A 14,465-nucleotide genomic window follows, 5' to 3' on the forward strand; every position below is an offset into this window, starting at 1 on the left:
ATTTAATTTTAATTAAATTTTATATTTGAAGTGAAAATGAAACAATTGTTTGAAATGTAATATATATATTTTGCTCACAAAAAACAAAGGACCATCACTTACCATAATGGTTGTGAAGTTAAAATATTTTCTCTCCAACCAAGGTTCAAGTCACGACTTCAGCAAATTTAGAAAAAAACTCTAATCTCTTCTTCATTTTTGTTTTACAAGTTAAGGGTAAAAAAGTCTTTTGACACTTTTAAATAATTAAAATTTCTTTTATTTTTATAATTTTTATCAAAGGCCAATTGGACAAAATGTCTATTAGGCGTGGCTTTCCAACTCATTTCCCCAAAGAAAAACTCCTCAATATCAAATCATAAGCCCTAATTTTTCCATCTCTCATCTCTACCTCCATCTTCTCCTGTCTCCGCCCTGATCCATTCACTTCCATCTTTTCCATTGGCAAGCTCGGTGGTGCAAGAGGTCATTGGGCATCGCATCCAGGACGTCGACCAGGCAATCGTTGGCTATGTCATCAACGTCCTCACCAACGAGGACTTCGATTTCGGTGTTGACGGCGAGGGAGCCTTTGAAGCTCTCGCAATACTTCCTTCCCTTTCCCATAATAGAGCCAAAATAATCCAAACCCCAAACCGATTCATTCACCTCACACCGTCGAAATTTATAGTTGTCGTTGGGAGCAGCCAGTCTTGAGTCGCAGGTGGACAACAATGGTGGCTGCTGTAACTACTTCTTATTTCCTTCTCACTGCTGACTATGGTACTGAACCAAATGCTTTTGACCAAGTAAGTGCGTTCGTATGAGCACGTGTTCCAAATTAATTTAAATTTCTTGATAGGTTTTCCTTTGTTTTTTGTCTTCTTTATACACATTTGTTACTGAACTTAAATTCGTTAATGTCTGGTTGTGCTTTAGTTTATTGTGTTTCTCTTTGCGGGTGCGCAGTTGGGAAAGCGCGTTTAATCAGATATCGAGACTTGGGTTCCATTTTCATGGTTTGTTTTTATTTTTTGGCGAAAGGAGATTTTACCCTTGAACACCCAACTCGAACTTATGAACCGTCAGTGATATAGGGAAGAAATTTGAGGCTAATATCTCTCACGGTCTTCATTATGTTTAAGTTAATTGAAAAGGGGCAATAAAGTTTTATTAGAAGTAAAATTCAGTTTGATTTGTGTTCTTATTAATTAAAGTCATTTAGAAGAATCCTTAGGCCACAAAATGGCAATAGAAATCTTTCTGAATTTCTAGTGCACAAATCAAATTCACAGGATGGTATGATTTCTAAAGATGCCAAGTGCAGAGGGTCGGTAGAGATAGATGAGGATGTGTGCTCAAGCTCCACTTTAACAATTTTGATCACGAAATATAACGAAAATGTAGATTCCCTAATTTCTAGATTGGTGCAAAATGTATTTGGGCATAGTTAAGTACTATTACGAGTAGCATAGACTCTAATATTTTTGTTTCTTCTAAAGGCTAGCTTTTAATTGAAGTTTTTCTTATAGTTTTTTATCTCCTCACGTACTTGATTAGCTTGCTTTGAAGCCCCAAAATGAAGAGAGAACACTTGCAAGTTGCAATGCCATTTTTTCAACTGATCCAGTATTTAGCATATGCAATTTGCTTAGTTGATTGAATGTACAAATTTTTAATCGAGTGGCCATCCATTGATACGAGTACTTCGTACGTGTAACTCTGGTTGCACAGGAAACACAAATGTAGCTCTGACATTTGAACTGCAATGGTCAGCATTTGAATTTTTTATTATATCCTATTAACGTCCCTAATCTATGGTTACACAAATAAGCTTCTAATGATTGATCTCAAATTCCAGATCAATTTTTATTGATTGAACATAGAATTTTGTTCTATATTAATGGAAAGATATCTAGCAATCAAATAAATAAAACAACAGATAGTGATAAAATCATTTTTATGAGTTGGAGGTTTTATAATTTCTGATCTTTACCATTCCATGCAACTGTGCATTGTAAGTTATATGTTAAATGATGATGAGGTGTTCGTGCTTTTTTGAATGCTTTTTTGGAAAATTTAATCAGATAGCAGGATGATAGATAACTACTACACATTGAGAATGTATGTATTTACATGTCCATGGAGTGGCAGGTAGAGAGTTTTTGCAGCATGCTTTTTGAATGCTTTCTGCAACATGATCCTACACATTATTTACATGTATATAGAGTTTTTGAATGCTTTCTGCAACATGATAGATGACTACTACACATTGAGAATGTACGTATTTACATGTCCATAGAGTGGCTGAACCAATAGCTGTTATTTGTCTTTTTGCTATTGTAATTTTTGAGTATTGCCTTTGGGAGATAAAGCTACTGTTATGCCCTCAATTAATTTCTTTAATTGAATTCTAATTTGTAGAAGTCGAATAAAAAAAAAAAATTACATTTTGATCCGAAGGAGCAAGGACAAATTTTACGAATCATTTTAGAGGATATCATACTACTTACAGGTTTTATGCAAAGCTACAGACTGAAACTGAGATTGACTATGGACCTTTCTTATGAAACTAGTGGTGATATCCTTCTTTTTTACATATAAATATGTTTTTTTCCCTCATGTTATATTATTTCCTTGATTCCTCTATAAGCGTTCTTTCCTTATAGATTGACAAAGGGTACGTGTCACCTCATTTCATTATGAATAAGAATAAATCTCTGGTGGAGTTTGAAAATGCTAGAGTTCTTGTGACTGCTCAAAAGATATCAACTGTGAAAGATATTGTGCCTTTGTTGGAAAAGACCGCCCAATTGAGTGTTCCTCTATTCATTATTGCTGAAAAAATTTCAAGCCGAGTGCTGGAAACTCTTGTTGTCAACAAAATGCGAGGTACAATTAATGTTTCTGTGATAAAATGTCTAGGATTTTTCATCCAATTTGTCTAGGAGTTTTCTGATGAATCAATTGAATTAAAAAGAGATGGCCATTTGACGAATATGCTGGTCAGACTCTTGTATTTTATGGATTAGCAGAAATTAGCCTCACTCTCTCTTCAGCAAAATTAGTGATGTTAAGGATATGGTGTTTGTCTCTAGCCATCTACTTAGCTTTTGATGTTTGATATCTCTACAGGGTTCAAGTCGTCAAAAATAGGGATGGTATAGCTTACATTCGCAGGCGAAGAGAGGTGGAGTCTACAGATGTTTGATATGGTGTTTGTCTCTAGCCATTTACTTAGCTTACAAGTTGTAAATTATCTTCTTTTATACAATAATTTTTTGTTGTTTAAGAGGAGTGTAAGATGATGTTTATTTGATGGGCAATATGTAAATCAAAATTTTTCTTCGATTTATTACAGTGATGTATCTTGATTATTTGGTATGGATTAATAAAATTATATCAATTGAAGGCCCAAAAAGTCTTTTTCATTTTGTGGTTGATTTGGTAAATTGTTATACAAATATGGAAAAAAAAAATGTAAACGACCTACTTGAACGTTGCCAAAAGTCTCATTTGCAATGATTGAACGTTGCCAAAAGTCTCATTTGCAATGTTCATTGAACGTTGTCAAAAGCTCATTTGCAACGTGCATTTCACGTTGCTAAAAGGGTGTTTTGGCAACGTTCAAAACCAAGTTTTCGCAACGTGCAATGAACGTTGTCAAAACTCTTCGCTCTACGACAACGTTGAGACTCACAACAGACGCCTGAACGTTGCGATAGGTCTACGGCAACTTTTTTTGTCCGTTGCAAAAAGTGATTTTTGGTGTAGTGCCAACTTTTAAATTCTTTGACCACAAGGATTCACATGTTTATTAGCCCAATAAATAAATAAATAAATATGGAAAGAGGTATATGTCATAGTTATCTTGGAGAATCATGATCAAATTACCTAGATTAGTGTTGGAAAGTTGAAAATATCCTTTAACTTTTAACTTAATGTTAATTGCATTAATTTGGTACTAATTGCTTTAAATTTTCGGAAATTATTACCTATGCTAATACAAGGTTTGATCTCCTTTACTTTCCTATTTGCTCATACTCTTTTAATAGGGAGAGATAAATAAATAAAATGACTCTTTTAATTTTTAGTATTTTTATCTTTAAACAACCTTTAGTATTTTTTTTACCATTTCCATCACTGTTCATGCTCTCTTGTTACTTTCTTTATTTTTCCAACAGTTCACTTTTGTATGGATTATATTCTTTTACTTAATTAGAATTGTGACTTAGGATTTCGGCACTCTAATCTCGTTGGTGGCTAATGACATCTCCACTTGATATCTAATTAGAAGTAAATTGTTAAGCATTTCAGGTAAGTAAACCTCCCACGCACATTTCACTATTAAACATTTAAATATGTGACCAGAATCTGTTATTACGTGATCTTGATATTTGATTATTATGTTTTATGTTATTAATGTTTTTCATGACATATCCATGCAAGTTAATGCATCCATAAGCATATATGAAATTTCAATAAATAAAAGGTTTCCAAATGTCACGAGTCAAATGATGTTTATAAAAGAGATGTATCTCGAATGTTTTTATTACGAGGTGTATATCTATGCTATGAAAGGTGTGAGTGGGAAATGGGGCGTGGGGGACTATCGCACCCGACCAATGTTCAATATTTAATGACAATGTTAATGTTAACCACTTTGCACTACTACCAGTAGGACTCGACCGGATTCCAAATAAGAATTGTCCACTGTATTCTGATTGGTTGGGTGATACACCAAGTGAGCTTAGGACGTCAATTTTAAGTTTTTAAAGAAATGAAAAAACTGGGATACATATAAAATATGCTTTTTTATTGTAAAGTAATTCATTTGCATATCATATGCATGAAGTTTACTCACTGAGCGTTAGCTCGTCCCATGTTATCCTTTCCTAATTTCAGATGATGAAGCCAAAATGATTTGAGATGACTACTTATGGTGTGATGGATTCAGTACTAATACATCCAAAAATCGACTTCTTTTAGAAATTAAAGATAACATTTAATTTCATTATTATTTTATTTAAATGCAAAAGTTTTCTACACAGTTATGTTTATAAACGAAGTCAATGATGTTCATTATATTAAAGAAAAAAATTTAATCCCTTGTTCGCATCTATGATTTTAAGAGAAAATGAAATGATAATACTTCTAAATCTAGGTATCTAGATTTGGGAGTGTTATAAATATTCTTAAATATGGACCCAAACCAGATTTTAGAGGTATAGTACCAAATTGAATCTCCATCACGGTACTATATCCAAAATTCACTCATCGTTAGGTTTAGATTCCATGTTAGAAATTGTCAAAACATATCCATCACTCAAATAGTTTTCGACGATGTTGGTCTCATCTGAAGTATTTGATTGTTTATCATGATTTGTAGTTAAATTACCTTTATTCTACAATTTGAATCAATCCCTCTTAATGTATCCTTTCGTCTTACAATAATAACAAAACTAATTACTGAAATTTGACATCGACTTACCCCTTCTCAGATCGCCATAAACAACAAGGCCTTCTCCTTTTCTGGCCTCATATCCAACTAAATGCTTCATCTTCTTTTTTGAAAACAAGGCAACATACGCATATTCAATAGTGAGAGAATCAAGACTAAACAAAATCGTATCTCCAAACAAAATAAATGGAGTGGACAACGAGCACAAAAGGATTAAAGCCAAATATTCTTCGTTATATTGTACTTTTATAGTCTCCAAATTGGTGATGATCTCCTTTGAACGTGATAGGGTTGTACAAAACTCTCTAACCGAACCGATCGAACCGAATCGAACAGTTCTTCTTAAATTAAATATCCGAATGAATATCTGAATCGAGAATCGACGGGTTCGGTTCGATTCTCGGTTCTAGATTAAGAACCGAATCTCCTCCCTAATTTTTTTAATTAATTTATTTTTCTAAATAAATTTGCTAACTAATAACTTTTGCTTAAATCCAAAAATATGATTTTCCTATTTCTAATTTTCAGTCCAAAGTCAACTTAATCAAATTGATCTAAATTTTATCCAATCGAATTGAAACTTGACAAAGCCTCTCTTGATTATTGTAAACTCGTTATCTTCCTTTTTGTGATTTTAACAATCAAATTTTTGAAAAGCTCATCACAGAGAGACGCAAAAGACATATAAGATTGAACTACATTTTTTGTAAGAGTTAAAATTGAACATATCATTAGTTGAATTAATGTAATTTTATAAATATTAAAAAAATAAATTATAATATGGAACCTATGAACCGAACCCAACCAAACTGAACTGAATGGAATTGAACCTGAATGGCTCCATAATTAAATTTGGATCTGACGGTTCTACTTACTAAATACCCAAAATTTCAGGTTTGGTTCAGTTCTCATTATAACCGAATCGAATCGGACCATATTTAGCCCTAGAACACTGTCAGTCGATCTTCCACAAATCCGCCTTCTGCCCATGTGATGAGAACATAATTTTTTGCTTCAGATGCAATTTTCTTGTCATTTATAATTGCTCCAACTTCAACTACAACACAATTGCCATTTTCTCCTTCAATAATATTGTTAGAGGGATAAAGATAGATTTGCAAAAATACCTTCCAATCTTTCCATTATTTCTCCTCCGTTGTCTAAGTTGTAGGCATTTGGTCAAATCTCAACAACACATCATCCAAATCTATATGTACAAGTATAACTAGCATATTCATTAGCTACAATTTGTGATCCGAGAGCGGAATTTTATACTTCATGGCTGTAATCAATAATAAAAACATCGAACAAATCACAATCAATAGCTTTGATACCACTTATTAGGAAATAAAATGATTGTGGCAATATACATGACATGATATGAAATATATGACTGCAAACAAACAAGAAGATAAAGGCAAAGAATTGATTGACAGAGGAATAGAGTATTTTATTTAATTGAGTAATATGGAGAAAATAAATACAATAGCTTTGCCTACAAAATTATTCTATATTTTAGTAATACAGAACTTGTAAAAAGAGTTTAGTATATATAAGGGTGCATGTCAAACTCTACAAATACCACAAAGATGGGAACAAGATAAAAAATCACGTGAAATAAAGAAAAAATATTTTTCAATAAATACACTTGGAATAAAGGAAAAAATAATTTTCCAATAAAAATGTGTAAAATAAAATAAAAAAAGTATTTTTCCAAAAAAACTTATCGAATTTGGGTACAAACCCAACAAAAATGGAACAAAAATTTGAAAAATGGAAACCAAATTTACAGAAGCTAGAAGTACAGCGACTGAGGCCGCAGAAAGGGAGAAAATTCTGGTGTTTGCAAGCATTTGTTGGTGCCTGCATGCACTGGATATGGATTTAGCCAGCGCGTGCAAGTTCTGGTTGACGCTTGCCTTGGAATTCAACTAAAACTCGACCAATTCACTTTTTTAAGGGTGTTTAGGTCATGTTTTGGACTAGTTTTACGAGGACAAGTCTCAAACTATAAATATAAACTTTTTATTCATTAATATGGTTCGAAATTTATGTATTTTTGGGAGATTAAACTTGAGAAAATAGGGGCTAAAAAGATGGAGAATTCAATGTAAGTGCAAGATTGATATCAAGGTCTTCTCTTGTTCTTTAAAACCCGGTGTCGTACCACTATTTTAATATGCATTTTCTCATTTGATGACAATGTTTTCCGGCTAAATTCGTAGTTAGAATGAACAAAGTAGCTTTAAACTGAATCCTTGATTTATATTCATATTTATTGATGTGCATCGTTTTTATTATTGTGCTTGATTCAATTAATTTTTTGAACAATAATTAATTGACTCGTGAAAGTAATAAGTTAAGAGGTGAGTATTTGTTTAAATCAAATGTTAATAATTGATAATTTATCTACGATATAGAGATATACTCTTGGAATTATTGTGACCGTTACCTGGCTATTTGGTAGATTAATGTATTTAGAACATCTCCAATTACACATTATAGAGAGCAACTATAAATTTAGAAAGTCAAAAATTATGTACACTCCAATAATTATCTTTATTTTGACTCTTCATTTTTGCTTTTTTTCAAAAATATCTATTGACTTCTTCTCATATTTTATTTAGCAAAATTTTGTATATGTCAGTGACCAATCAATTTAATGAGTCTAAATAGTTTAAGAAGTAGAGTACTGAATTTTATGACTTATTAAATGTTGTACATCAAGCCCTTGTTTGGTCTCCATTATTTCCAAAATATATTTTTTTATTTTTTTATGTTCAACCACACATTTTTCAATAAAATAATATTACATACAAATCTAAAATTAAAAATCCACTTTGATCCTAGAGGTTTACATCTAGTGGGAAGATCTACTAACTTGTAAGTATGATTTTGAAATATGGAATCCAATTTGCTCTTAATGGCCTCTTTCCACAAAGGTCTTTCAGTAGAGTATATTGCTTCTTTAAACATTCAAGGTTCACTTTCTAACAAATGGGTCAAAAAATTCTGACCAAAAGATTTTTCTATCCTTGCTCTTTTACTATGTCTAAGTTTATCTTGAACCTCTTCATTTTCTTCGTGTCTTGGTCCTTATTTTTTTTGAATGTTAGTTTTGAAGAACTTGAACATTCTTTAGACTTACAAAGAAATACATTTTCAAAGAATGATACATTTCTTGATTCCATTATTATGTTCTTGTGTATGTAAGGAATTTCATATTCATGCAAGGAACCGATATGCAATACTATTATGTGTGTAACCAATGAAAATGCAGGCAACTGTTTTTGGACCAATTTTCACATTCTTAGGTATAGGTACGACCACTTTAACAAAACATTCTCAAATTCATAAGAATTTATAGGAAGACTTCCTTCCTTTCCATAATTCATAAAGGGTCTTGTCTTCTTTTTTCTCGAGCACCTTATTTAAAAAATACTTTACTGACAAAATAGCCTCTCCTTACATGTTCCGAGTTAATCCAGAACATTACATTCATCATCTCTTTCAAGATACGATTATTCCACTTAGTAATACAGTTTGAAAATTATGCTATTTTTTCAATTACAATAATATGTTAATTTTCCACTTGAAAAATATGTTGTTTTTTCCGATGACCAAATAGCACCCTACAAATAATTTTCAAAGAAGACTAGAGGGGTCTAAAGCCAACCCCACTAAGTCTTTTCTCCTTTGAAAATATGCAGTTCCAGGTTAGATGGAAGTCACAAATGGTCCCACTTAAAACCTAGCCTCCAAGAAAAAACTTCTTTTTATTAAAACAGATTCGTCCTCCACTGTGGTGCAAGAGGATTGATCGTGTCTATCTCCAAGGGTATAACTATTGAAATTGGCTGACTAGTACCTTTAATTTCACTACTTTAGGTGAACTAAGAATGCTCACGATTCTATCACCAAGGTAGAACAAACAAATTATCTAAACTACTAACTACGCGATTCTTGACAATAAAGAAAGAGGAGAGAAAGTTGGATAGAAGAAAGAACTCTCAAAATTTTTGTGTCAAGAATGAGGAGGAGAACACTTTCTTATATAGCACTAGGATCATAGAGGTTTCAATTTCTTAGTTAATTTTGTATTTAACACAAATAATTTTGCAATAGTCGAGAATGAATTTGTAACCAAAAATTAACTATGGAATCGAACCAATTCAAATACAAATTAACTATGGAATTGAATAGACTTGAAATCTATGAATTGTTGTTACAATTTTATTCAAAAAAAATTTCCAACACCTGTATTTAGAGTTGGGCAAATCTCCTGAACCGAACCGAACCCGAACTGAACTAAATCGAACCCGACGATTTTTGTCAAATTAAATACCTGAACGGGTATCTGAATTGAGAACCGACGGGTGTGGTTTGGTTCTCGATTCTAGACCAAGAACCGAAGAACCGAATCATTCTAATTTTTTTTATATTGAGTAAATCAAATTATTTTAATTTTAATTTTGTTAAACAAATTAACAATTTCTAAATCCAAATTTTTGGCCCAATAATTTGTTTCATTTCTAATTTTTTAATTTTTGGTCCAATTACCTATTTTATTGTTTCATTTCTTAACCCTACAAGATCCAATCCACTAAATAACCCTAAACACCTACAGTAAAGTGCATAACATTGTCTCAACTTTCGCACTTACTCTCACAGCCTTGCTAATATTCCAAAACCTATACAATCTTCGGTCGAACTGTGACCTCCGTCGACCGAAACTTTGACTGTAGCGATCATTTGAACAAGGTAGTCTATTAGTCTCTGATATTCCAAAATCATTGAATGTATCATTAGTTGTATTTATATAATGTTGTTATAAATGTTAAAAAATTTAATTATAGCACGGAACCGAACGGAACCGAACGGAACCGAACAGAACCGAACCCGAACGGTTCCATAATTATATTTGGATCCGACGGTTCCATTTACTAGATGCCCAAAAATTTTGGTTCGGTTCGGTTATCTTTAGAACTGAACTGAACTGACCCGCGCCCACCCCTACTTGTATCATCGGCAAGCTTTTAAACACCTTTAATAATACTTTATATAATTTATTATTGTTATTGCTGTCTAATGGCTCGACAAAATTCTTCTACCGTAATTTTCCAAATAGATGACTTATATTTCAATCTGCATGCTACATTCTCGAATTAAATTACTGATTTGGTCTTCGTTGTAGAAATTGACTTTAGATACTAGAATCCTTAGTCCATACTCAGTGATGGAGATAGAATTTGGTGTTAAAATGACTAGCAACGTATTAGTGCCTCTTTGAAGTTTCCACACGGCATTATTATTTCTTGTTTTCCAGGAAATTGATAACTACTATTCCGCATTCAAATTTCCGTTCTCTTACCCGTGATGTGTTTGTGAGATGCATAATATAAGCATTGGAGATGTTGGTAGGGCGTCATACTCTGAGCATAAAATGGAAAAACTGAATAGAATGACAGCTTCATACGAAACATGTAGTGAATACTATACATCAACTCTATCAATCAATATTGCTACATAAAAAGGCTACTGTTACTGGAGTTTTCAATTTTACGGGCTAATGTGAACTCCGTTAAATTAAAATTAAATAAGAAAGTATTTAGAGTTTTCATTCACAGATTTGTTTTCTGCACTAGATGATGACGAGTATGGAGTAGTACTAGATTTATTTAAGATAAATGCAAGTTTCTTAGGATAATGAAGAGTTGTTTCATTGCCTAACATGAAAGCTACTTCTTACATTGTCGGCCGATCAGGCGCATATTCTTACATGCACAAATGTCGACCAACATGAATGCACCTCAAAACTTTTCTGACCTCATAAGAGTAACCAACGGATGAATCTACTATATCCAAGGCTCTTTCTGCTCTCCACAATTCCCAAATCTGAAACATAGAGTGATGAAAAAATCAGTTGTACCTAGTTACAATAATTTGACTCTCCAATTTAATCAAATCAAAGCCTTCTTCCTTTTATCAGCCCCAAAAAAATTTGGGTACTTAATTCAATAATAAAATGATGAATTCTGTATAGATGGAAAGGATTTACATACTTACACGTCCAATCAAATTGACAGTGTTGTGCTGGATATAACCACTATTCTTCCTGCCATAGATGATCTCCAACAGCAGAACCGCAAAACTATATACGTCCAACTTTTTTGAGAAGAGCCCTTGCATTGCATATTCTGGTGACAAGCAACCACTGTAATAATAAATTTTAGGTAGTTGAGATTCAATGAATTCAATCTGTTTTAGTCATGACTCTTTTTTTTAATTCAAGGTCCTGTATGATTTTTTCTACAAAAATAGATTGTGTAACTATTGCTTACTAGGTTCCAACTACTCCTTTTGTGTTTGCTTTAGTTTGGCTCACTCCGAAAATTCTAGCCAGACCAAAATCTGATATCTTGGGATTCATATTACAGCATACCAATGGTACTGGTCATACCAGTGCAGACCCATTATGTTTGCTTCTTGCCATTCACAGAGCATCTCTAACAGATGCAGCACAATTCATGGGCCAGTTAGCATAAATCATGGACACAGTAGCATAAATCATGGACACGGCATACCTTGTAAATATGGTGTCATACCTTGTATATTCATTTTCCATTTATAGGCCTCCATTAGCTGATGTATATATATGTAGATCTCACTGGTTGATTTCATCAATTCAAAAGAAAATACACGGTAGATCAATTCCTTCATCTTTCAGTCACAAAGTTCTGCAGATTTCTTCTTTTCTTACATGGTACCAGAGCGTGGTTAATTCTCTGATTCAGTGTTTTTCCTCCTTTTTCAATGGCAGAACATATAGAGAACACCGAAAAGACTACTTCCCAAAAACCTTCTTCATCTTTTCTTGATTTTTCGAATCCAAACAATCCCTTTTGCATTGATCATGGGGGCAACACCACCATCATTCTGGTCAGTGATCTCCTCACTACTGAGAGCATGAAATAAACTCAGGTTCATCAATGGCAGCATTGCCAAACCCACTAATTCTGAAGAACTTCTGCTTGATGCTTGGGAAAGGTGCAATGATATGATCGTATCCTGGATCCAAAACTCGATCAGCATAGAGGTAAAATCAAGTGTTGCTTTTGTTGATGATGCACGAGATGTGTGGAATGAACTCAAAGATTGCTTTACTCAACAAAATGGACCTTGAATCTTCCAATTAAAAAGGAACTTGGTTGGGCTGAAGCAAGAAAATGATCCAATAAGTGTAAATTATGGTAAGCTTAAAACGCTTTGGGATGAACTTGCCATTTATGATCTTGTACCCCCTTGCACTTGTGGTCAATTGAGTGTGTTAGATGCCAGAGATCAGAGGGACAAGGTTATCCAATTTCTTATGGGACTAAATGATAAATATACGAATTCTAGAGACCAAATTATGCTCTTGGATCCGATCCCTTTAGTCACCAAAGTATTTTATCTTATTCAACAGCAAGAGCAGCAAAACGAGATCATTAGTTCATCTCCAAATCCTGAGTTGATGGCCTTGGTTAGTAAAACCTCTTATCCTGCTTATAAAAGTAATACAAAAACTAGTGTAAATGGAAGGAAGAAAGACCATATTGCATCCATTGTCGAATACAAGGTCATACTCTTGATAATTGTTTTAAGATTGGCAATGCACAAGCTCCCATTTGCAATCACTGTCATCAGACTGACCACGTGATGGAAAAATGCTACAAGTTACATGGTTACCCTCCGGGACATAGCCTATATAAGGGAAAGAATTCTGGGTTTTCTGCCAACCAGGCCAGTATGTCAATTGATTCTGATCCAGAGGAAGTTCGTGAGGAAAAAGTTGTTCATCAACCTGTCTCCAAGTTTTCTGGTATATCTCACTGCTTTACCTTTTTTGATCAAAATTCTTTGCAATCTTCTAAAATTCCTTGGACAATATATTCGGGTGCTACAGATCACATAATCTGCAACACTCCTTATTTCACTTCTATCATTTCTGAAGTTTCTTATTGTGTTACCTTATCAAATTACTTTAATTGATGACCCTGCTGTAAAAGGTGCTTTCAATTCTAATAAAACTATTCCTTGCTCTGTTTGTCCAATTGCAAAGCAACAGAAACTTCCTTTTCCCATTAGTCAACATAAATCCCGTGCTATTTTTGACATGATCCATTGTGATATATGGGGCCCTTGTTCAGTGGCTGCCTATGATGGAAGCAGATTTTTCTTAACTATAGTAGACGATTTTTCATGAACCACTTGGGTATATCTCTTCCAAGCAAAATCTGAAACTAGAAAATGTCTTGAATCCTTCTACAACATGATAGAAACTCAGTTTGATGTTAAGATAAAGATAATTCGAAGTGACAGTGGAGTTGAGTTTCAAATGACTGAGTTTTTCAACCAAAAGGGAATCATTCACCAAAGGTCTTGTGTAGAGACCCCCAGCAAAACGGCATAGTGGAAAGAAAACATAAACATATTTTAAATGTAGCTAGAGCCTTGAGATTTCAATCTGGTTTGTCTTTGCATTTCTGGAATGATTGTATACTTATAGCTGTTGACCTGATAAACCGAACCCCTACTCCCTTACTTAACAACACACCCTATGAAACTATTTTCTCTACCAAACCTACATATACTCACCTCAAAATTTTTGGATGTTTGTGTTTTGCTACTACCATTTCAATTAGCCGAAAGAAATTTGACCCTAGAGGCAGACAGTGTGTCTTTTTAGGCTATCCATTTGGCATTAAAGGTTACAAGCTGTTAGATCTCGCCACTCATACTACTTTCATTTCAAGGAATGTTATCTTTCATGAACAATCCCTCCCTTTTCTCACTCATACTGATCTTGAGTTGAAGCATACAAATTCATCTCCAAATTTTACTTCTCCATCATCTAATCTTGGTGAATATCCATTTCCTAATTTTCCGTCACATTCATCTACCTTCACATCTTTTGGTAACAACTCGCTACCTTTGACCCGTACACCTTCTCCTTCTCTTGACCATTCTACTTCCTCTCCTCCTG

At 33.5% G+C, this 14,465-nt stretch overlaps 2 protein-coding genes across 3 annotated transcripts; one reads left to right on the plus strand and one right to left on the minus strand.

Annotated features, from left to right (window-relative positions):
• The first annotated feature begins 338 nt into the window (after window positions 1–338).
• Window positions 339–3,356, plus strand: LOC111392415 (ruBisCO large subunit-binding protein subunit alpha-like). 2 transcript variants are annotated; one of them, XR_002702265.1, is made up of 3 exons: window positions 339–788; window positions 2,495–2,871; window positions 3,115–3,356. XR_002702265.1 is itself a non-coding variant. In XM_023017764.1 (3 exons), exons 1-3 carry the CDS (start codon window positions 714–716, stop codon window positions 3,144–3,146), a joined length of 330 nt encoding a protein of 109 aa, XP_022873532.1. In that variant the 5' UTR covers window positions 339–713; the 3' UTR covers window positions 3,147–3,356. The 2 variants fall into 2 exon arrangements, 1 of the variants encoding a protein (XP_022873532.1); XM_023017764.1 differs by having other exon boundaries at window positions 2,649–2,871.
• Window positions 3,357–6,716: 3,360 nt separating this feature from the next.
• LOC111392417 (putative cysteine-rich receptor-like protein kinase 35) lies at window positions 6,717–11,870 on the minus strand. The gene is made up of 6 exons (XM_023017766.1): window positions 11,782–11,870; window positions 11,507–11,654; window positions 11,267–11,335; window positions 9,117–9,191; window positions 7,231–7,371; window positions 6,717–6,722 (listed from the first exon to the last, which is right to left on the minus strand). The coding sequence occupies exons 1-6, from the start codon at window positions 11,868–11,870 to the stop codon at window positions 6,717–6,719; spliced, it is 528 nt and encodes a 175-aa protein (XP_022873534.1).
• Between the last annotated feature and the right edge of the window lie 2,595 nt (window positions 11,871–14,465).

The sequence above is a fragment of the Olea europaea genome, unplaced genomic scaffold, assembly GCF_002742605.1.
Source record: "Olea europaea var. sylvestris unplaced genomic scaffold, O_europaea_v1 scaffold928, whole genome shotgun sequence".
Lineage (NCBI taxonomy): Eukaryota > Viridiplantae > Streptophyta > Magnoliopsida > Lamiales > Oleaceae > Olea > Olea europaea.